Below are 24,948 nucleotides of genomic sequence, written 5' to 3'. Positions count from 1 at the left end.
TAAGATCGAATCCACGCGACGGAGTGAGCTCCCGTCGCTTTGTCCCAGCTCCTCGCCAACCTAGCAGTTCGAAAGCATGTAAATGTGAGTAGATAAATAGGTACCACCTCTGTGGGAAGGTAAACAGTGTTCCGTGTATAACCGCGCTGGCCATGTGACCACGGAAGATTGTCTTCAGACAAACACTGGCTCTACGGCTTGGAAACGGGGATGAGCACCGCCCCCTAGAGTCGAACATGACTAAAATGTCAAGGGGAACCTTTACCTTTTTTACCTTTAGAATCCACATATGCTTATGTTGTTGTTGTTTGTTGTTTATTGTTTGTTGTTGTTATGTGCTGTCAAGTCAGAACTGACTTATAGCAACTAGACATGGGCACTTCATATTCAAATTTAGGCATACAAAATGTGAATCCAGTACTTATCGGCTGAGCAGGGAGACTTGCCATCTCACCCTCCGCACCAAAGCGGTTGGCTGCACAGGGAGGTGGGGAAGGGCTGAACAGGCCCCTGCCAGGATTGGTGCGCCACCACCAAAGAAGGACCCCGGAGCTGCGCAGAGCCCAGTGAGTGGGCTGGCCAATTCTGGGGTTGGGAATTGGGCCATTGGGCATTTCATGTCCCTAGATACAAATTTGTATTACATAAAGAGTAGAACTTTGGTCTAGATGGGTGGGGTAGAAGTCCAATAAAATAAATGAATACATATCCATAGATACGAATATGAAGTGCCCATGTCTAATAGCAACCCTAACAGGGTTTTCAAGGTAAGTTAGATATTCAAGGACTGGTTTTACCAGTTCTGCTTCCTCAGTGTGTTTTCATGGCTGAGCAGCAATTCAAACCCTGTACTCCAGAGTCCTTGTCCAGCACTCTACCCATTACACCACATTGGGAACCCCACATATGCTTATAGAGGGGGTAAAGACTTTATTGACTGGAAATGTGTTTCCCTATAAGGGGGCAAATTAAATATGCTTATAAGAGGGTGTATGTTTCCAATCAGTAAAGGCTTTGTTCTGTCCATGTGAATTTCTGCCAAGACATTCTAATTTGTATCTAGTTGGACTGACATATTCTATATTTAACTATGACTAAACTCATGGTTGTCTTTCTGCAAAATGATGACATTTCTGTGAGTTCAGACACTTGAATCTTGATTTAGATGGTTCTTGCATCAAGAAAGGTAGACCATTTTTTTTTTTTTTTTGCTGGAAGCCCACCTGAAGCATCTTGATAAAGTAGGTATAGATGTCAGTCAGAATGCTGTTAGTTTTGCCAGCTTTAAGCGCAGTGGCATAAACTGCAGCAGCATGAGTTGGTGCACGAGGAGGAATACCAGCAGCAGCTCATTGACTACCTTAGCAAAGATTCAATACTACAATTTATAGCCAGGACACTTCCGCTGATCTAACTACTCAGTAGGATTCTTGCCATGGTTTTGTTGGCTGATTTGATGCTACTTGCCCAAAGAAAAAGGGAACAAGGGTTTGGCTGTGGCTGGTGGACAAGAGAAGTAAGAGGCATGCTTTTCAATAACATAAAAATATGTTTCTCAGGAAAGAAATCATACAGCAGACATGGACAGAATCATTAGATCATGGGGAAATGGCAACCCTTTCCGAACCTCCATTTGTCATTTCCACCAGCTATGGGCTGCGTGTGGGAAGTTATTAATGTAGACAGTAAACATCTATTTATCATATATCCACAGCTTTGCTTTGCACTTTTTCTACATTGCTGGGTAATTTTACCATTTAAAAAACACTGTTACAGAAATAGCGAGCAAGGTCAGAGCATGGAAGGAAGAAGATTACAGATACTTCGAACCTTTGCTAAAAACACATGGGGAGCCAGTGAAAATGTGCGGACAATCTTACACCCTACCCATCCCATTTCACGAACCTCTCAGGAGTGAAGGCGCTGCTGCCTGTCTTCCCTGGCATGATCCATAGAGGGAACTTCGGTTTTGAGAACTTGGGTCTTTACTTTTGCAATCTGCTCAGCAACTAAGAGGCAAGGGATTGGGCTTCAAAGAGGCAGACTAGATCTGCTCCCTCAGAGCCTAGTTCTTCTTGCCTTCAGATGACTTCTGGGGGAAGTTATCTGAGCGTTCTTGGCTTGTAGCCACTTTCCAGAGTCACTCCACCCAATAGTTCCATGTAGTGGCTAAGGGCAGAAGGGTTACATTTCCTTTCCTGCTGCAACAGCTATTTGAACCAATCTCTGAATCTTTTAGCTGGTATCTGTGGCAAGATGGAAGCATGCTGAGTTTGGTGTGGCTTATTACCAAGTAACATCCATGGGATTTATAGGCTTAAACATGGAACAGCCTTTCTTTTGTGGGTTTTCAGAGGGCTTTGGAGTGTGCTGAGGGGCCTAACAAAATGTCACAGGACACAGGGATCTAGACATGGCATAAACTGAAAAATGAACCAGAAAAACTGACAAATCAGACTGGTTTGTGGTTCAATTTGTGACCCAATCTGGGGATCGTGTTTTGCTGAAACAAAATGAAGCACTGAACTTTTTCCCCTTGTGAATTTGTTTTGTTTTGGCAAAACAGATGCCTGGATGCCCCCTTCTCACAACATCTGTCACATCCTTACCTGGTCCTGTTGCCGCTGCTATTGCTGCCACCTCCACTGCTGTTGCCATCGTCAGAGATAGCAGGCCAGCTTCTCTTCCAGAAACCAGGGCTGCTGCCCCTGCACATGTGCCCGCAGTCCAACTAATCAGCTGGGGGGTCAGATGCGTATGCACAGGCAACACACAGGCCCCTGGAAGGGAAGCCGTTCTCTGCCTTCTACACATGTGCCTGCTACTCAACTTATCAGAGTGCCAGTGCAGAGGCAGCACCTAGGTTCCTTATCATTGCACAACTGCAGCAGCGGCAGCATGACAGTGGAACAGTGGCACAGCAGTGGCAGCAGCATGGCAGAAGTGTGATAGGAGCAGGTAGGCCCCCACCACTGGGCACAAATGGAAAACTGAATTGCAAACTGGTTTAGTTTATCACTTGGTTCATGTTCCATTGATAACCACAAACCATCATGAAACATTGTTTTTCAGGTTTACGCTCATCTCTAGATATGACTGCCACTGCTTCATATCTCTGTTGTTTACTTTTTGGGTCACATCTAGGAAAAGTAAAATATGAGATTACTTGCACATCCCAATATTCGTAATATTCATAATGTAAGGCATTACATTAAAGGGTACTGTATATTTAAAATGTATTTCCATCTGCTTATTAGTACCAAATGATTGTGTACAATTAGGGAGCAAAAGGATATGGCTACTTGGTGAGGGTCGATGCAGGTGGAAAGGAGAGAGAGAAGAGTAGTCTAGATGGTTAACATAATACAATGAGTGGTAAAATGAGATCCCATGGCTGAGGATAGACAGTCTTTCCCAACTTGATAGTTTCTAGGTATGTTGTACCCTACTACAGTATCAACAACCACATTATGGGAATTGTAGTCCATCTGTGAATGGGGCTAGATCTGAGAAGATAACTTTAAAACAACAATCACTTTGGAAAGAGCTAATAGCAAATGTGCTACTAGGCCATCAACCCACGTGCCATTACTTGCAAATCCTGCTGTTTATTCCAAAATTTTTTAAAAAATGACACCAATTGACTAAATTAAACATGTTCACTGTGATACCTGCTCCCCGGGTCGTGAGGTGATGTTGGGAGTGCCGTCTCGCCCTAGAGCCTCCGTGGGCACCCAGACAGCACCCAAGCCATTTCCACCCCGGATGTTACACCAGGCAGTGGATACTATTGATTTAGAACGGGGCATGAAGGGGTTAAGTATAGCGACCCAGACTCCTCAGGTTTGGGCGGGAAGAGGTTGGAAGGAGCCAGAGGAGGGAGCTGCGGGGGAAGTCACTAGCCAGAGTGACGTGGACAAGGGTGGATGGGAATGGGTGTCCATCCAAGACCCTTGGACCAGCCAGTGGGAACAGGTGCGTCTCACTAGGAGGGAGGCTGAGGAGAAGAGAAGGAGAGAAATGGTAGTATGCCCCTCTTACTGGGGAGAAAGAGAGACCAGAGAGTGGCGGCGCAAGTTGGTTGAGGAGAAGAAGAGAGTGGAGAAAGAGAGAGAAGAAAAGAGACGATGGCATCTGGAGGAATTGAGGAAACTGGGTTGCTATCAGGACCCTGGGGAGACGCAGGGGCGGAGAACCATGTATCCTGGGGATATGCAGGGTATGAAGAGGCCACCCCACTATTGATGCCAGATCCAGACGACTTCGAACCCGAAGAACCCTCACGGGTTCAGGCCGGTCCATGGGCTTCAAAGTCAAGTAATCCGTTTGACGAAGATTGGGTGCCCCTGATTGAGCCGTTGCTCCCTCAGGAGAAGTTTATCCCCAGTTTAATAGATACTTCTATACCCTTTCCCAAGTTAATAAATGAAGACAAGTTGTTTGGTACAAAAGCGTCTCCTGTTTTATTGGGTTCTGGGGAGGCGAAGACAAACGGACCCTCACATTCACCAAGCAATATTGCTCTTGTTTTTTAAAGTTTTGTTGTTGTTGTTGTTTAGTCATTTAGTTGTGTCCAACCCTTTGTAACCCCATGGACAAGAGCACACCAGGCCCTCCTGTCTTCCATTTCCTCCCGAGAGCTGGGTCAAATTCATGTTGGTTGCTTCGGTGACACTGTCCAGCCATCTCATCCTCTGTCGTCCCCTTCTCCTCTTGCCCTCCCACTTTCCCAACATCAGGGTCTTTTCCAGGGAGTCTTCTCTTCTCCTGAGATGGCCAAAGTATTGGAGCCTCAGCATCATGATCTGTCCCTCCAGTGAGCACTACATGATGTCAGTGCTAATCACAAATAGATCTGCTCTTCTGGCATGTGTATGCTGTGAATTTTGTTTGGCTGGTGGTGCTTTGCTTTTTTGTATCAGGTCCATTCACATAATTTTGTCTTCCTTTTGTCTTGTATGATCGCCCATTTTAGTCCATTAGGGCTGTTGTTGGATACAAGGATTTGCCTGTGGCTGGTGAGCAAGGGGAGCAAGAGACTTGTTTTTCAGTAACATAATGATATGTTTTTGGGAAAGGAAATCATACAGTATACATGGACAGAGTCAACAGATAATGGGGAAACGGTAGCCCTTTCTGAACCTCCATTTGTCATGGAGGGCCACTTATGGAAGGTTAATGTGGACTGTAGATACCTGTTTATGGTATATCCACAGCTTTGCTTTGCAATTTTCCTACATTGCAGGATCATTTTACCATTTTAAAAACATTTTTATGGAAATAGTTGTGAGGGTGTGAACTCAACTCCTTTTGCCTGCCTTCTGCTTGTGCTCATATGGACTACCACACTACTGCAATGCAATTTGTAAGTTGTATTTTTAATTTTCTTTCTCCATCTTATTTCTTTTTTTATTAAAAAAAACCCCTCACTTAAAATTGAAATTTAGGACATGGCCAGACAGAGGTTTGTCCTGAGTTGATGTGAAATGGGAAGGATTGTATATGTCTCTATATAGCACGATATACTGTGGGTATAACATTAAACTGTACCTATATAGTAGCAGATCTATTTAGCACTGGATACCATAGTGCTAACTATAACTAAATAGTACTAGATTATTGTATTTAGTGATATATAGCAGTATATCGAACATTAAATACAATGGGTACAGAGCTCAGCTGATAGAGGACTAATTCAAATGCTTACTATATCTTGTTAGCTTAGTACTATTTCACTTGCTAAACATTAAAAGAGAGAGAGAAAGAGAGAGAGAGAGAATGGTGGTAAAGGGGGTGGCCAAGAGGATGGAGATAATGGCAGAGAAGGAGAAAGGAGAAGGGGGGTGCTGTATGACACATGGATACTTAAAGTCCACCTTCAATTTAATTACCAGAGAAGTTCACGTCAACCTGGGACAACCTCTGTGTGGTCACACCCTAATTTTCAAATCTAACATTATAAGGTGTGATCTCAGGTCTCCTTGATTGTAAAAGATGCTCTGCTCTAAATTACTAATGTTATTGTCCCTTTAATTTGTATTTGACTACTGTTATAGTGATATACACACTTTCTCCCATTTTACAGTATTGACAGCATTTCAAATGGCCTAGAACAGCACAACTCCCCATGCTATTTTCTACTCCAGAATCCAATGTAATTGTTGAAAAGAGTCCTAATGGCTATGAAATGTTTAAACAGAATCTAGTACTATTCACTTTGGTTTACCCAACCAGAAATGAACAGGGCAGCAAACATAGTTTAAAAAGGAAACAGGATGGAGAAGCTGAAATGAGTTGGTGAGGTGGATGAAGAAAGCATGCCAATTATAATCATCACAGTTTCCTTGTCACAAAACAGCTGCTGATATGCCTTTTGTAGGAATATGTCCAACCTGTTTGGAGCATGGCTTAGTGTGCGGCACACCGGGAACTTGCCCAAGGATCTGAAGAATTGAGCTATATGATTGAGTGGGTATGTGGGAAATAAGAAAGCAAAATATGTTTAGAAGAATTCTATGTATGGTGCGAATATGACTTTGTGGTGCACTTTTTTTTAAAAGGCCTGCTGGGTCTTTGTGCTACACCCACATTTTTCTAGTGGTTTCTTGCAGGGTTCATACATTGAATTGTTGTGCCATGTGACTCCTTGAATTAATCTCTGTTTGGCTATCTGGATCATTTTGAGACGGCCTCTGTCTCTTAGCCCCATCTCCCACATAGGATTCTGTTAAAGATAAAGTAGGCTCTTTGGAGGTAAACTGAAATACCAGTGTAAAACAACTAAGAGTGACAGCAGCAACAGCAACAAAAGGAACAACAATGTATGGTAGAGGTTCTCCTACCATTGAGATTGCCACAGAATGAAATTTTCAGTGGTTTCTAAAAATGTACTAAAAATTCTCTCATAACAATCATTCTCAAAATCCTCATGTTTGATGTTTTTTGGTACATGGCTATGTGTTTTCTGAATTTACGTAGATGAGGGTGAGTGGGGTTTTTTGTTTTTTGTTTTAACTTCGCAACACAAAGACGTATAGGAATTTTCACTGGAAATAGTTTTGTCTATCTTAATATTGCAGGCATGCTATATGTTAGCGTTACCTGTAGATATACAAGTCTTTCTGTGTTGGTGCCAAATTCTGATGTTACACACACTAGAAAAGCTAGTTGCAAGGCAGGGCAAGTGAGGAAGTACAGCTTTCCTTAAGAAAATGTCACTGAAATCAAAGATCATGTCAAGAATTTCCCACAGTTCAGTTATATGAAAGTTGCACCAAATGCCTGTGATGGTTTTGGTCCACAAATAGGTTTCATAGTACAGTACCACCCTGGTGGAGAAAGGCTTCTCTGACTGAATATGGCTTGGCTAACCATGGGCATTTGTCAATACTCTCTTTGATTGCACTGTTTTCACTGTCATATCATGACAATGCTTCACAGTTTTACTGGTCAGAAAAATACCAGTTTGCAATAGAACATGCATTTTGTTCTAACAGGGTGGCATATTTTCATTCGGGACAGAGCCCAAAACATGGAGTTTGTTTTTAAAACAAAACGAAATGAAAGCCCTTCTTGAGTTATTTTCAGGCTCAGTTGCCTCTAAGATTTATGGGTAACATCATGGGTATGTTTGGGTTCCCCAAACTTTGAAACTTTGCTCAGTTGTTACCCATGTTCTCCCTGACTTACACTCACTTGGTGCTAGGGTTGTACAGAGAGGGCCTCTATGTTTCTCAGATGGCATAGGGAATGCCAACTCCCATGGCTTCCCTTCTCTTCTCTTCTGTCTTTTCTTCTCTTTTCAGTTTCCACAGAGGCCAGTGGGCGGGTGGGAGGGGGGTTAGAGAGGTGATTCGGTTGTGGTGTATACATGAACAGGGCCCGACACTGGAATGAGTTCTTCTTTTAAAATGATTGCTTTCCAATTTGTTCTGAAAATGAATGGTACACATTTCAAGTCAAACCCAGTCCCCCCTTCTCCCCTCTCTTTTGCCACCCTCCCCCTTGTCTTTTTTGCTGCTGGTGTTTTGAAAGGCCAAATTATACTTAAGTGCTTCCACATTGATTGAAGAAGAGATCATTGTTTTGAATTTGGCACTGCTGTTTGAACCATCAGTTTGACTTTTTGACATTTCTGTTTACTTGCTGCCCTTTCTTTGCTCCGTGTCGATTTTAATTGCCAGAACAGCATTTCTTCCTCCGAGATCAAACCCCTCCTCCCTTCTTCATAAACAGAAGACAAAGTCGTCTTCCTTATAATACAATAGTGCCAATAAGATGATTAAAAGAGAAGATTTATAAACAGAAAACTTCTCTTACCTCTGTCTTTTTCTGCCCAAGTGAAGAAGAAGCATTTGGGGTGATGGAGAGATTTTAGTGGAAAGGATGTGGCAGTGAAATCCCTTAGCACCTTCCAGCCCTTTCATTCATCCAATTAAACGGACAGGTTTCCGGGCACTGCTTTTTGTTTCTAAAAGTTTTTAACAAATGCAGTCTGTGTTTATTTGGAGGGGAAAACATAGGTGCTAAGTGTGGTCCCATTGATTTTAATGAGATGACACTGGAATATGGAACATCCGAGTTGCCATATAATCAGAGGCTGCAAAGTTCATGAGTGTGGAATTTAATTCTATCTTTTCCCTGTTGTTGTTCCAGTCCAAGAAAGGTTGCTGGTGGTGCTAAGGCGTGAGGTATAATTATGGGTTATTAAACTCTATTGCTTTGGTTTTGTTGATTGGAGCTGCAAAGGGGAATAGCGCTGCTTTACAGTGAAAGCTAAACTGGGCTGTAATTGCTTCAAGTGGCAGACTGTAATTGTTCAAAATTATAGGAAAGAGAGCATTGGAAAGAGAGAGGCACACACTCAGAGAGAAACTCCTGGAGAATAGGATTCTCCTGTGACCATCACTGAAATATTGTGTCGGTTTTACACCTTTATGTAATCATCGTCAGCAGTTGCGATGTTCACAACACTTTAATAATAATACACACGGTTCTACTGGGTTTTTCTGATCCCATTTCATCCCTTCTCCGTCAAAATGTAGAGTCCAATTCAGACCCTTTGCCAGATGTCACATGCCAGGGCAGGAAAACTTTGTGAATCTTGCTCACAAAGGCAAGACAGTAACATTCCCATTTTTTCTTCCCATTGGGCAAGATTATGAGTAGTTTTGAGCATTTTATTTTGCCACTTTGTGTGAAACATTCATGGAAATTCAGTTTTTGGGGGGACAAAGCTCTGTATGTCGCACAAAATGCCTTGTATTTCTATCCAGGAAACCTTGATTTGTGAAAAATACAAGTTTTAAACACAAAATAAACAGTTTGCATGCACAAAATATAGGGCTTTTTCTTTTATTTTTATTTTTGCAAATAGTGTTGCAGATTAAAAGAGTGCCAGTCTTTTCGTTCTCGTGTAGGGATGAAAAGTCTCACACCAGTTGCTAAAGATGAAAAAAAAATATGCAAATGTTCACTGTGGTATTTTGTGCCAGGAGTTTAATATAAGGAGAAAATCTTTTTACATCCACACAAAGATGTGCATGGAGGAGGTTGGGCTGAGCTGTATCCTTTTTGAGAAGCAAGGATGTCCCCAACCCCTTCTTTTTCTCCTTACGACATCTCAAACCAAAAATGTCAGGAACTACAACAAAAGCAACCCTCCTTTGGAACTGGTAGTTCAAATACATGAGTTTGACTCCCCAGCTTCAATCTTAGTCTACAAAGGTTGAACCCTACAAATGCTGGGAAATTGCACTAATGCAATGGCAGTCCAACCAAATGTTTCTAACTTCTTAGCAACCCAAGTGATTGCAAGAGGATGAGAAAGAAAATGAGGAGAAATGCATCCTACAGATTTTGGTGACCGACGTACGTATATAGGTGATTAGACAGATGAAACCTTGCCTAAAATATTAAAGGAAGGGAAGGTTGTCCTGCTAGGAAGATCCTCAAGTCTGGGGTCATTGCATACAACCCATCCATTTCTCAGCCAGTCATGGTGGACACTGAAGTTCTGGAAGGTTTTGTTGCCATCATGGAAGCTGCGCACTTTGCACTAGGTGCCAAATGGGGTTCTTGTCATGAACAGGAGCAACCACCAAATGGGAACAAGAAGTAACTGCTACAGAAACTGGAATGCAAAGGAATTGTTAATGCCCAGTTCTAGAGACAGCTGTTCATTCCCGGAATTGAATAATTCATAACTGTTAAGTGAAAAAAAAAATCCAAATCAAAGAACTGAAATAAAAGTATAAAAGAAACATTTTGAGAAGATAAACATCTAAATGACTATGTCTAGAAAAGGGCTTGAGAATCCACTACCCTGCCCTACCCAGTCCCTTTGATTTTTAAAACAAATGATCTGAAAGCAAAGAAAGCATCCAAAGGACTAGCATTGTCTCCCTCCCTAATGCCATTTCTTTCATCTACTTTGGCCTATTGTTGGAACACAGCCGGACTTGTTCCCTCCTTTTTGATCAGTTCAGCTAAACAAACCCTCAGGGCAATGTCTTGTTTTCCAGTTGCCTCAGAAACACATCATGTAAATTCCTTAATACATGTACTCCAACACTCTTACCGATTGAATCTTTTTGTTCAAATGTTACAAGAACAAAGTCCCCATCAAGACTCAGTGGTTTTCATTCATGTACAAAACCCTTCAAACTCTTGCTACCAGCTCATCTCATTTTGTTAAGCAGATTGAACCACAGAGACCAAAGTGCTAAGATAGGCACATGTTTCGAAATCATGTTTGAGATGAACACTAAATGTGAAAAAATGGAAGAGCAGATCATAGAGATATTATGGAAACTAAGCAATGCAAATACCACAGATTCAAACTGTCTTCTCATCATTGTTAGGGTGATGTTTTTCCCTCCTTATTAGCTGAAAGGCTAATGACTGTGAGGGAAAAAGTAGGCCCATCTTCTACAGGACAGATAAGTATGGGGACTTCACATCAATGTTTTGTATTCACAAGTAAGGTAAACTGTGAGCTGGCTGTCTATCTGTTTTAGCCAATACAAATTTGCATATAATTTGTAAATCTGAGGAGTTTTCATAATTTAATTTATTCTGGAATCGGGGAAAGACTGATTTCTTTCTAGGAATACCTGTGTTCCTGTCATGGTGAACACAGTACTTATATGTTTGGTGGCCTTAGGTTCTGAATTGGAAGAGAAGGCTTGAGGTAGAAAAGTTATTACCAAGTGATTCTCAGGTAAATTAATAGTCCTCTAAACATCTGGAATATTCATGATATCACACTATTGTGGCAAGTATCTGAAACTTACTCAGCCATGTCATTGTTTCTTCAGGTCAATTTACTGATGTGATTCCAGTCATTTGAGAGGTAGAGACCATTGACTCCAGCCCTGCCACTGTGTCATTTCCTGGATCACCAGTTTAATGGTTATCTTCCATATTTGCCTGGTTAGATTTTGAGATCCTCAACAGAGGATCTGTTATGTCTCCCACACCTTGAGAAGCTAGGTGTAACAACACTTTGACTCTGGAAGTCCCTTCCAGGAGAAATCAGGTCAGGTCTGCCCTTATGGGGTGTTAGTAGGCAGCAAAAATCTGTATTGTTTTGAAAGGTCTCCAAAACTGGTTTTTAAATTGTTACTACAGAATGTTTTCAATCATCTTTAAAGGTTTTTAAAACCTTTTTTAAATTTTTTTTTGCAATATTGGGATGGAATGTCTGAACTTAAGAGCTTGTTCTACAAGTATAGGCTCCCTACATGACTTAGAATTGGCATGATAAGTGTTTGAAATCGCACAAGAAGCCAGTGCAATGTAGAGCAGACTCCTAGCATCAGACCCTCTGCTTCAGTAGGGTGGGAACAAATATAATGGCATGTGTGGGCTCAATGAGTGCCATGAAAACAGATGTAATAAATAATCACAGACGTTCTTGCCCTTGATGAAGGAGAGAGTCTTGATACACTGGGATTCTCTGTTGAATGAACTGACTGCTACATTTTTTTCATTCCCGCAAAGAATTAGTCAGCAGCATATGTTGTTGATAAAAAAAGTCCTCGTATTTTGTGCAATACCAGGGGTTTTGCACAAAAGCTACCTTTGTGACATTTTTTTCCAGAAGAGGTCCCATAATGAAGAGTACAAAAACTCTTGTAATTTGCCTAGTGGGCAGAAAGATTTTGATTTTTTAAAATATTCATCTGTAAAAATGAAATAAATGAAGATTTACATCCTTATACTAGGCTAGCAATTGTGTATCTCTGTGTTAGACATCAGTACTGAAGGAGAAGACATGGGTGCTGGAGTCTTGGTGCCTGATTCTGTGAATTGTTTCTTGCTTTCCATGATAAGAGTCAAGCAACGTGCATTAGAAGCCTCTTCATATATGCCCATTTCCTGCTCAGAGATAATCCCAGCGACTTTGAATCTTGCACGTACAGTATCTTGCAAATATGTAGAGAGTTCTACATTCTAACATGAACAAGAACAGATCATATTGGTGTTTTGACATGTTATTTATAGGTCATGGTGCCAACTATGACATATAAAAAGCCCTCAAGTGCTGGGGACTAATGTATTTGTCTGTCTGAAATATTTAAATACCAACTGCAAAAACATACCACACTGAGTCTCCTTCCAGTTTATCCTGTTACGATCTGAATAAAATTTCAAATGACTCCTCCTGTCCCACAATTGAATACTCTTCCCCATCTAAGGAAAATGACCCACCACTGTAGGTTGGTTTTCAAGGATCATGGTGAGCAGAGCAGAAAGTTGCCAACACCCAAGGAACCTCAGCCTGTCCTCTTTTTTAACAATTTTGTGATAGGAATCCTGAAAACAGGACTTTTCTCTCCTCTCCCCATTCCTCCATTTTCAGGATGCATGCCTGCCATGACTGAATAGATGCTCTTATGGGCCCACTCCCAGACTCAGCAGAAAAGCTACACAATTGATTGACACTTGGCCCACCGAAAACTCCTGCCACTGGATCGACTGTACTTCTACTACCGTCCTGTGCTAGCTTCTGCCACAGGTCAAGAAGATATTCCACCACAGGCATGTTTGCAATCAAGAGTAACCTATCATAACTCAGAGGGTGGGTAAAAAATATTTCATTTCATGGCTCTTTATTCTGGTCTGATGGTTTTTTGGGTGGGTAATGAATATCATGGCAACTAGACCTGCTGTCATATTTTGGCGCCAAAAGTCATAGAGATCCTGGCAGGTCCTCTTGAGCAGTGGTCCCCAACCTTGGGCCTCCAGATGTTCTTGGGCTTCAGCTCCCAGAAATCCTGGCCAGCAGAGGTGGTGGTGAAGGCTTCTGGGAGTTGTAGTCCAAGAACATCTGGAGGCCCAAGGTTGGGGACCACTGCTCTTGAGGATAACAGGGTAAAAGATTTTCTCCTTTGTGGAGAATTGCTTTGAAATGGGTCAAACTTTAAAATGCGCACTTCAGAAGAATCCAGTTACAGCTTTCTGACTCCAACCCTGGACAATAGCCCTTCATTTCCCTGTTCTTGTGTAGGTGATCAGAAACAGACAGCCCCCAATGCTGGGGGGGGGACTATATACCAGCCCATATACAAGGTCAGTAGTTTAGCTGAGTGTGCCATTTGCCATAGGAGTGATCTTCTGTCCCAATTAATTAGCTGATGATGCTTGAACCAACACTAATCGTGTCACAAATCGCCAGCACAAGTCTTAGATCCTATTTGAACCCCCCCTCCCTTTTCGTATGCATATGACTAGAGGAATACTGATGAGATCCATATGATTAGAGGAACACTGCTAACTAGCTCAGTGATTTAGAGATTTGTAGAGCCACAGCCTGGGAGTTTGATTTGCCACTATGCCTCCTTGGCAGGGGCTGGACCTGATGATCAATAGGGTCCCTTTCAGCTCTGCAGTTCTAAGATTATATCACTCTCTCCTTCTTTTGTGGTTGATCTTTAACAATGTGAATAGGGACCTTCATTTATTCCCAGTGCAGTTTAGTCGGCGGCAACAGACAGTCTGCACAGTGAGCTCAATAAAGCACAGGGGGGGTCTTTCACCTCTCATATACTTTGGGGTGCAGGAGAAATGCCAACAGAAGGTTTGCAGAAGGTGGATGCTTGTAATCTTTGCAGCAATTAGATTTAATGGGACTCGAGCACTTCTTTCCCCTGTATCTCCTCCCTCCTCCCTTTTCCTCTCCCTCAGGCTGATGGGAGGGAGGTGGGCAGAGGGGGATAGGAAAGGGTCTTTGACGTCAGACATGCCCTATAAAAGCCCTGCAAGAGAAGGGAAAGCAGTGCTGAAAGCTGATCCAGGACACCAGCAAGCATGCCAACCCCAAACTCTTCCAGTTCTTCAGCCAAAGGCTTCCGTCGGGCGGTATCTGAGATGGACTCCAAGCAAGCAGAGGCCATCATGGTAAGGAAAAAACCCTCGCCGTTTGACACTTGTCAAGCTAGCCATCTCCAGTCACAGCTCAGGCTGGTTCGGAGTGGCAGATAGATGGGATAATGGGAGGAAAGGCTAACTTTATTTTAAGATATTCTGTGGAGGAAGAACTCAGTGGTTTGAAAACATCAGCCACTGGAAAGGTTTGGAAACTGGTGCTACTAATTTATATGAAAGGATGACAGCTACCTAAGAGACATATGTAAAATAAGAGATGGGGGGGGGGATACAACAGAATGAGAATGATGGTTTACAAACTGAGATCTTGAATCCTGTGAAGAGCTAGGTACAAACTAACATAACAGGGGCGGTGTGTGTGCGTGCATGTGTGTGTGTGCGTGTGTGTGTTTTATTGCCATCACTGTCAACAGGTGAACTGCTTTCTAGATTCCTAGCCTTAACGTGAGCAGTTCATTTCTACCACCCTTTTTTCCCTCTTGCACTGAACTGATGTGACAGTATGGACTCAAAATTAACACAAAGACTGTTACTACTTGACAACTGTGGTCCGTTCATTTTTCCCTTTGTGACCTGAGACTCTCACATTGGAGCTGAGTCTTGATTTCACACACAGTAGCTATGCAAGGAGAAAATGGCATCAGATCCCACACAGACATGATGTACCTTGACCAATCTGATGTTACACTTTGCTTTTCTAGCCTGTTTAGAAGTGTGTGACAATTTCTTTTCATTGCCTTAAAACCATTTTGTTCAGTGGAGATGATTCTGCAGAGTTCTTAGATTCTGCCCTTGCCAGAAGTGTCACTAGGATTCATAGACTGAGGTCTGTCACACGATGGCTGCTGCCAGCATGAGTAGGCATCTAGTCTGAGTGCAAAGACAGAATTTAACCATCTGCAGTGGATTTCAATTGACTCTGTTTACATACTTGTCTGCCAGGGATCACTATCTCAAGTGATGTCCACGACAATGTGAATCAGTCTACTGAGGCTTCAGACCCAGGTTGCTGACTCACAGGTATTCACATAGATTTCTAGAAGATGTTGAATGAAAAGTTCAACATGAAAGCACTCTGAGATTTGGAAGGTGAAGGTCAAACTATGTGATTACTAGGCTGCTTTTCTTTGGTTTGTTGTTGTTAAATGGTAGGAAGAAGAAATTAAACCGGGACCACAGTGCATAAAGAGAGAGATGGAGTCACAATGAAAACTATCCCCTTTATTACGGAAGTTTGTATTAACCGCAGGAAGGGAACAATTGTTGATGCCACTAACAGCTACCCGTTTGCAGGAAAAGTAGCTTCAGGGTTAATATTTCTGCCTGGACTGTGATAAAGGAAGGGGGGAAAAAAATAAAGCCCCTCTTTGCATGGTAGTGATCCTGATCTTGTACATCCTGCAGAGCTCTGACTTATCAATGGCAAGAATAACAAGTACCACCATTACTACTGCAAAGTATTTTGTAGTTCAACAATGAAAGACTGTTGGTGGGGATCTTCTCTTCATGTGTGAATAAACATTTCCAGAAAATTTTCTTGTTTATGTAAAATCCACACCAATTTCTTAATGATTATTTTGCATGTCATACAACAGATGACTTCTTCTGGAACTTTTCTTTCATAACCTTTAATGAAATGGATGGAAATGGTGGAGGATCCTAATTTTTCATTTCCTTGGACCTTGGGTAAAACTACACTCTAATAGGTATGTTTCTTTTTTGTACTTCACCTCCCAGAATCCCCCATAGAGCATGGCTAGGCTAGCTGAATGGAGGATTCTGGAAGTTGTAGTCCAAAGAAGAAAAATTTCTCAATCCTGGCTCTTCTATTGGACCCACAACTCCATAGTGACTCTGAAACCACAACACTGGTGATTTCCTGCATAGACATCACTTCCATGAAAAAAACATACAATCTGCACTGACCATGGTAATATACAATGATTCTACTGCATATTCACAGAAAGCCACAGCCCCTTGGAACTGCCCACTGCATAGCTACATAGCAATTCACATGCCTATGGTATCATTGCATGTTACATTTGTCAGTGAAAAACACTCATTTTTAAAAAATTAAAATTGACATTTTTGTAAGAAATTAGTCAGGGCCAGGATCCAAATGTTTCTAGAACTGTTTCCAGGAACACAAAGCAAAGGAGTAGTTTTTTTTTTAAAGAAAAACACCAAGTGTTACACAGCATCTGTTTTTGTATTTTAAAGAAGCAAAGGGTGAAAGAATGAGGGAAAACCTCAGTAGTTCTACTGAGCTAGCTCAAATTTTTTTTGGGGAGCCTTATTGATCATAGCCAATTAGCACAGGTCCATTTTTTGCCTTCCACAGATTTTCACCAGAAATTTCAACCAATATTTTAAATTTACATGCATTTCTTGATTCTTCAGATTAGCATTAATAAAGAGTATACCGAGCAAGCCTCCAAACTCATTCAAATCAATGAGTGGCTTATTCACATATCCCCAAACTTCTTCCATTTCATTCAAGTGGCATATGGGGTTATCCATATCACAGTGGTTCCCAACCTTGAATCCCCAGATGTTCTTGGGCTAAAACTCTCAAAGTCCTTCACCACTAGCTGTGCTGGCTAGGATTTCTGGGAATTGTTGTCCTAGAACATCTGGGGACCCAAGGCTGGGAACCACTGCCCTATCAGTTTTATAGCAATCTTTCATTACAGCAAGAATGTTAACAGCAATGCCAGTACAAGGAATGAAGCCACCTTCCAGTAAAGCAAGGGAAATGATCTCTCTTAGAATGACACTGAGACGCCTTATCCCTGGCTACTGGTACCAGCATGTCAGACAGCATAAGACCAAGACCTTACTCAACATAGAAAGTTTGCAAGATTAGTAAAGCCACTTAAATGCAAGCCTCTCAGTTCTACTTCTTTGTGAATAGCATCTTTTAGAGTGGATAGAAGATATTGTAGCCATTAGTGGCACATTGCCAGACAAAGTCAAGGTCTGCATATTTACCAGGCAAACATAAATTTCTCTTGCAGTGAGAATCTGGCTTAGGAATGTTACAGTGTGCAATAACCTGTAAAGGTCTGTGGTCCCCTAACGGCTACTGAATGACCTATAAATGAAACATCAGCTTGCAATAATGGTCTTACCAGGATACTGTTGAAAAAGTTTCCAGCTTCTGTTCCTTTCTGCAGTTTGAAGCACCTGTCTAAAATGGGTTGTATTCTGAACAAGTGACAGGTGAATATCTCATACGTAATTGCTATGGCATAAGAGTAGCATTTTTATTTTTATTTTTTGTGAGATAATTTGCATGAGTGATAATGGGCACCTAGCTATCTCAGGCAGAGGTGGGTGGGGGACACATCTTGCCTTCCAGACATTAATGAAAATTTTTAAAAATGGGGATGATTTCTTGTTCACAACTTGGAAAAATTACTTTTGGATTAAAAGTTCCAGAATTTCTCAGACAGTGGCTCAGATAGGTTGTACACCGAGTGAGGAGTGGGAGAGGCTGTAGCCTCTTCAGTTATGAGATTGAGAAAAAGCTTGAGACAGAAACATCTGTCTCTAATTTTGCAGGAACATCTGTAAAATGATAAGCATTAGGATCCTAAAAGCATTACTAGGGGAAGTAGGAGAGATTTGATAGTTGTCCCTATATTGGCAGCCAGAGGCACTATTCTCTGCTCCCCAGTGCAATCAGCCACCTTCTTTCATTCAGCAAAAACTGCACCTATCATAATGCACGCCATTGTTATCCTTTTCGTTCACCTTCATTTGTTTAGTCTTTCACTAATATTCCTTCAAGCCTCTTTAAGCCAAAGTGGGTTATTAGCCAGTGAAGGAAGTAATTGGATCAGTAGCCAGTTAGATCCCTTTTGAAAATGCAACTATTAAATCAACAGAATGTAAGCTGCAACGTTAAACACACTTGGTTTGGGCAAGCTTCCTTCTGAGAGACTGGACTGCTGTGTCAGATAGTGAAATATATGCTCCTAGTGTGAAAGGAAGTGGCCAATACTACTGAAAGCTACCTGTGTTTGATAAATGACTTGGATGACGATGAGCAGGCTGGGGTTAAACCTTGGCAAGATGGAGGTGCTGCTGGTCAGTAGAAAGTCTTACTTGGTGATGAGGATTCATTGTGCTCTAGAAAGGGTTGCATCCTCATTAGAAGTTCAGGTTCCTAGTCTGAGAGTACACTTTCACTCTTTACTCTCCTGGCTGTGATGGTGAGGAGTGCTTTTGAATACTTTTTTTTGCCAGCTACAATCTTTGATTAGTTGATCTGACTTAGCAATGGTAATTCATGCCTTAGTTACATCATGTATGACTACTGCAACACATTCATCATGAGTACCCTCGAAAAGTATCCAGAAGCTTCAGTTACTACATAAGGTGGCTGCTAAACTGCTAATAGGGTGATAGAGATCATATTAATCTGCTACTGACAGACTTGCACATGTTGCCAGCTCCCTCTTAGCCCAACTCAGAGGGTTGGTTCAAACTATTAAAGAACCAAATACCTTTGCCTTTAGCTATATAAGGGACCAGCAGTCTCATGTATTTCTCTAGACCTTAAGATCCTCAAAAGGAGTCCTCCTAAGAATACCAATGTATATAAAAACCCACTTGAAGGGGTGATGAAAGAGGTCTCCCAAAGAGCTCTCTACTCAGAATCACTTCGCACTCTTGTTGCTTTAGGAAGGAAGAGAAGATATGCTGATTCCAGCTGGTCCCCTCCTCTGTTCAGCTTTTTACAGTTCATTGTAAACTTAAATAATATTATTGTTTAGTCTGTTTTTAGTATCATTTTATAGCCATCTTATGTGCTAAATTTTAATAGAGGGGATAAAAATGCAATATAAAGTAAAATAAATATTTAAATAAATATTGAAATAAAGTAAGCAAAATAAATATCAGCAACCTTATTGCGGCTTTCCTATTTTCAGGCTGTATCATGTAACATTCATCAGGTCTTAAGATTTGCAATTCAGATGTATGGATGTTTTCTCCCATCAAGAAGAACAGAACTATATCTCATCTGGCAGACAGTATGATTAAACTTAGACCATTTACCTAGATGTCTTTTATTTTTTAAGACAATTATATTACAAAGAGAATATGGGCTGTAAAAAGAAAGCTGTCTGTCTGGCAAGCTGAACCTCTAGTACCACTGCATAAAAGATGAAAAACTGTGCCTCTATAGATGCTCTTGGATGGCAACTTCCTGCATCTCTGGCCCTTGGCCCATCATTGGGCAGGCTGGCTAGGGCAAATAGAAGCAGCAGTACAACACATGGGAGGGACATCGGCACCCATTCCTGTGCTACCCATTCCTAATAGGTGTTAGATCAGTGTAGTTAGAAGGAGATTCATGTGACTTCCCTAGCACTTTAATGAATATATGGGGCAAGGGACTACAATTTTGTCCTCCATCTGCAGCTTTTCAAGCTGATGCATGTCCTGTCTACACTGACACAACAGCTGCTCAATCGGCATGAGAGTAAAAGTACTGTGGATGTTGCCCTATGTGACTGTATAAGACCGTTTTAAACCAAGATAGATCCTAATTTCCCCAGGAGTTCTCCTTGCATGGAGAAGCCCAATGTGAATAACCTGCATTCATGTATGGACTTTCCATGCTGTTGTCCATCCTGTGACTAGCAGGGCTGGTGCATTTGACAGCATCTTGGTGGGCTAGAATTGTGCTTCCTTGGGAGGAGCTAGACTCAGTGATCCATAGGGTCTAAAATGATGATTGTGCTGATGATTGCTGGCCTTTAACATGCCGATATTTTAATACCTGGACCAGTATATCTCACTTGCTTTGACTGCAAACCCCATGAAGTTATTAATAGCTTCTGTTTTTACATTTGTCAACCACTGTGAAAGCATTACCAGTTGGACAGTATATAAACATTGGAAATGCATGCATACATTCATACACAAATATATAAACTGCTCAGAGTGGCCTCCGCCAGATGGGCGGTATAAGTAAGTAAGTAAGTAAGTAAGTAAGTAAGTAAGTAAGTAAGTAAGTAAGTAAGTAAGTAAGTAAGTAAGTAAGCAAGTAAGTACACACACACACACACACACACACACACACACACAGTTGGACTGAAACCTACACCCAGTTAAAGTCACCAAGTATTGATTTCTTAACTTACGAAACAATCTGGTTAGTTTTTCTACCCAGAAATGTAACAATTAATAGTGACAACAGCAGAGACATCAATTACCGTAAACAATGTATGATCAGTACACAAAATAGACAATTTGGAGACAGACAATATTTTTTTCTCTTTAACATCATTGCTGTTCTCCAATTTACAGGTGTCTCTGCAACAAACAAAGGTAACAGCAGGAGAAAAGATTAGCAGGAACCCCTAAATACTTATTTCAAAAGCCATCATTTTTCTCCAGTAATTTATTAACCCCCCCCCAAAAAAAATCACAAAAGCAAAATAAAAAATAAAGTGTCTACTTACTGAGCAAGCTGGAGTGCTTATCCAATATTCCTTCACAGATGAGAGAAAAAAAAGGAAAAAGTGCATTCTGTTTGAAATCACAGCTTTCTAAATCACAACAGTCCTTCCTTGAAATCCTCGGAGCAGCACTCTTTTACATTAGCTGTCTTATGCCGCTGGTGACTGTGTCTGATACTCAGATTTCCATTTCTTGCATCTCACTGGACCAATAGAATATAGCCTGGATAGATGGATGGATGTTTAGAAAAAAAAGACCTGCGTTATAAAAAGATGGTATTTCTGCATTATTTTGAGGTTTATTTCTACTCTACTTTTAGAGAATAAATATTTAGAGAATAAAGGTCTTCTAAAGCAGCTTACAATTTTAAAAACATTTTTAAAAACCTGCTGAATTTATGTCATAGAAACAAAGGGAGAAAACCTAAATAGCTGGTGGTTCAATTAATAAAAGCTTGTTAGAGTAAAAATAATATTTTTCTTTGATATACTGATTCCAAATATGTTAACTAGAAAGTAAACTTAGTTGAATGGTAATATACTGTAATGCAAAGGCAGGATGTATTATTATATTTTGGGTTTTCACAATTTTTGAGGTCAAACATTGAAAAGTTTCTTATTATGGAAATATCTTTTATGCTCTGGGTAGATATTTCCATAGCATTCTCATAAGTCAGAGGACACATAAGAACAACAGTTTCCGTTTATATTACATTTTATGCTGTCAAATCAGAACTGACTTAACAGTGACACTGATCAGGCTTTAAAGGTAGGTGAGCTATAAGGAGTGGTTTTACCTGTGTCACACCCCCTTAAGTTTCCATGGTGGAGTGGAGATTTGAATCTATGTCTCCTGGGTTTTAATCCATCACTCTATCCACTACTCCACACTGGCTATCCACAAAGTTCCATTCAAATACATGTGTGTTCCCTCAGTCTTAGTAGCACCATAAAAGATGCAACTAATGCTAAAGATGTGCTGGATGCCATCTTAGGGCGGACTGTGGCTGACTTGCTCCCCCAAAATGGTAGTTCTACCATTTTGCTCCCCCAAAATGGTCAAATTACTCCTGATTCAATTTGTCATGCAACTTTTCTCCAAGGACCATGCAAATCTCTAGATTGTACTTTTAAAGTACAAACTTTTAAAGTTTGGGCTTTTAAAGGTGGGAAGAGAGCAAAGAGTTTTTATTTGAGTGTTGGGAAATGATGCTATTCTTTTTTTTCCCCCTTGTGCATTTCTCAACAGTCACCACAGTTCATTGGGAGACGGCAGAGCCTCATTGAAGATGCCAGGAAGGAAAGGGAAGCAGCAGCGGCAGCAGCTGCTTCTGGGAGCGCTGACTCTATGGAAACGATTGTCTTTGAAGAGAAGGACGGCATGGCCGTGTTGAACCTCCTATTCACACTCAAAGGAGGAAAGATGTCATTGCCATCCCGTGCACTCAAAGTGTTTGAGGTGAGCAGGTGATGTTGCCTTTTCGGCTGAATCCAGTATGAGCCTAATGGCAGAAAAGCCCAATCTAGTTCATGTGTTCTTAACGTATCAATTTAGCTAAGTGCAGGGATAGGTCGTTGACATACGCATTACATCTAGAGTCTAGCTCTCTAGTATCCACATGATCCTTTTAATGTTGAAGGAAGTGGGTATGCCTCCAATTGTTACCATGAAAAACACCCAACTTGCTGTCTTGGGTGGTAACTGCATGCCATCTTTGATGGTAACTGCATGCACCACTTTAATGAGACCACATTGGTGAAAGGGTTCCAAAAGTTCTTATGGGAAGAATTAACCTGATATCTTGTAAGCATGTAACTGACCATTGTGCAAAACAGGATGAACAGATGTAGTATGATTCTTAGATTCTTAGGTTGACTGGACAGCTTAGTAAGTTAGGTAACTGACAATGGAGCAAGAGGTTGGGAGTTCAGTTCCCCACCGGCAGCCTATGTGGCCTTGGACAAGCTACATAGGCCCACAGAAGAAGGGAATGGTAAACCACTTCTGAATACTATCTACCTAGAAAATCCTGAAAAGGGTTGCCATAAGTCGCGATTGACTTGACGGCACATCATCATCATCATCATCGTTTTTTTCAAAGATCCTTTCCTCAAAGACATTAAATAGCTGGCTGAATAGTTCAGTGTGATTTCAGAGGCTGGGAGTGTGATTTCTGTATGTGCCTCCTGAAAAAACAGCCAACCTGTGTAGCCTTGGGCAAACTGCAGCATCCCAGAGTGGCCCTAGAAGGAGTAAACTACTTCTGAGTACTTTATACCTAGACAACCAAAAGAAAGGCCACCATAAGTTGGAATTGATCTGTCAGTGGGCAGAGGGCTTTGGAGCATATCTGCCTAGACATCTAATTGTAGATTTGCAGACAAAGGAGGAGGTCCCAGCTGCTCCATCAGAGCTAAGTCTGACAGGTATGTGGAAGCAAGACTTGGGACTTGGAAAGTGTAAAGGCTTTCAAATACTGTAGTATAATAGAAATACTTGCCCACTGACAGATCAATTCTGACTTATAGTGACCCCCTTTCAGGGTTTTCCAGGTAGAGAATACAGAGAAATGGTTTTTACCCTTCCCTTCTCCTGGAGGCACGGTGGGACTGTGCAGCTTGCCCAAATCCACCGAGGCTGGCTCTACACACGAGGGGCATGGTGGGGAACCGAACTCCCAACCTCTGGCTCAATAGCCAGAGACCTAAACCATTGAGCTATCCAGCAAGCATCCTAACCTATAACAGAGGTAGATAAAATTATTTGCTGCTTTTTACCATGAAAGGCATGGAAAAGTAATCTATTTAAGAAAAAGAAATCACAAATGTTTCCCAACCCTCTCCTTGTATTGTTGGTGTGTGTAACTGAGCGGGGGGGGGGGGGGCAAAGCTTATTTTGCAGTTCCCTTAATAATATTAATGATAACACTTTCCCAAGAAGTCAGTTGGTAGAGTAGTGTGGGGAACAAGAGAGACATTCACATCCTTCAAGGGAGATTTATGTGAGTGAGAAAGCGGTCTTGTTTTACCCTGCAGAGGGCTGAAGGAAAGCAAGCACCCATGGATGCCAGGCGTCCACTGCGAAAGATTCATTTCCCCAATCCCTCCGGCACTGCAGGTACAAGATATGAAAACAGACGAGTGTAATGACATTTGCCTCGTAATGGCACAGGCTATGGGGAGGCTGGTTTTACTCTACTGTTTTACATTACATACAAGCCAAGCAAAGGTAATGCAATCAGATCTGTCAGATTAATGTTAAGGTATTGATTGTTGTGGAGGGCCAATGTTCTAAGGATGCATTAGAAAACATGGTGCTAAATTGGATTTGTTCATGACAGTGCTTTGTCCCCTGTTTGCCTATCTATCTCTCATTAGGTTTTAAAAAGTGTCCTTTCCCCATACAGAATCTCCAAGAAGAAGCTAGGTTAACTCTTTAAGAAATAGAAACCAAAACAAAGAAAGATTCAGGATGGCAAAGAAAGATTCAGGGTGGCAAAGAAAGATTCAGGATGGAATTCAGTTTTGTTTTTTTTTGGCACTAATGCCAACCAAAGCCTGCTTTAGAGATAATTAAGCAGCAATGTATTTGATATAGCAAGGGTAAACAAATTGTTCAGGTTTGTATCATCTAGTTTGCTTTTTGACTAGAGCCTAAGGTCTATGAATAAGAGGCTGGTGCAAAAGACATACATCCAGAATTCAGGTTTCTAATAGTGAGCAAATTCATAAGAAGTTAGGAATGGTGATGCCATTTCTCTGCTTGGCATTTTGAGATCAATACCAGAATAAAAGAAGAAATAAGGATTACTGGAGTAAAACAGAAATACAGTTGAACACGAAGACAAAAATGAGAAATACAGAGGAACTGCAGAACTGTAATTTTGATCATACAAAACCTTTTTTTTAAAATCTATGTATTGATTCATTCTTCATTCAAAATGGAGAGTGCAGCCAAGAAATCAGAAGATGACTGAGATCTGGAAGGAACTAGAGAAGATCCTCAAGTGTGTGGCTGTGCTGTTGGAGAAAAAGGGAAAGATCATCTGTATTACATTATTCCCAATTACTTTCTATGGATGTG

At 41.3% G+C, this 24,948-nt stretch overlaps 1 protein-coding gene across 1 annotated transcript in view; it reads left to right on the top strand.

Annotated features, from left to right (window-relative positions):
* Nucleotides 1–14,280: 14,280 nt before the first annotated feature.
* The window catches only part of TH (tyrosine hydroxylase), a 35,271-nt gene continuing 24,603 nt past the window's right edge, over nucleotides 14,281–24,948 (top strand). Inside the window, exons 1-2 of the mRNA XM_020788797.3 lie at nucleotides 14,281–14,403; nucleotides 22,114–22,323. Coding sequence (XP_020644456.3) covers nucleotides 14,314–14,403; nucleotides 22,114–22,323 — 300 coding nt within the window. The 5' untranslated portion in view covers nucleotides 14,281–14,313. The remainder of the gene's footprint in view (nucleotides 14,404–22,113; nucleotides 22,324–24,948) is intronic.

This window comes from Pogona vitticeps, chromosome 1 (genome assembly GCF_051106095.1).
Source record: "Pogona vitticeps strain Pit_001003342236 chromosome 1, PviZW2.1, whole genome shotgun sequence".
NCBI classification, from domain to species: Eukaryota; Metazoa; Chordata; class Lepidosauria; order Squamata; family Agamidae; genus Pogona; species Pogona vitticeps.
Note: the sequence above shows the minus strand (reverse complement) of the source record. Positions and strands in the feature narration are given on the sequence as shown.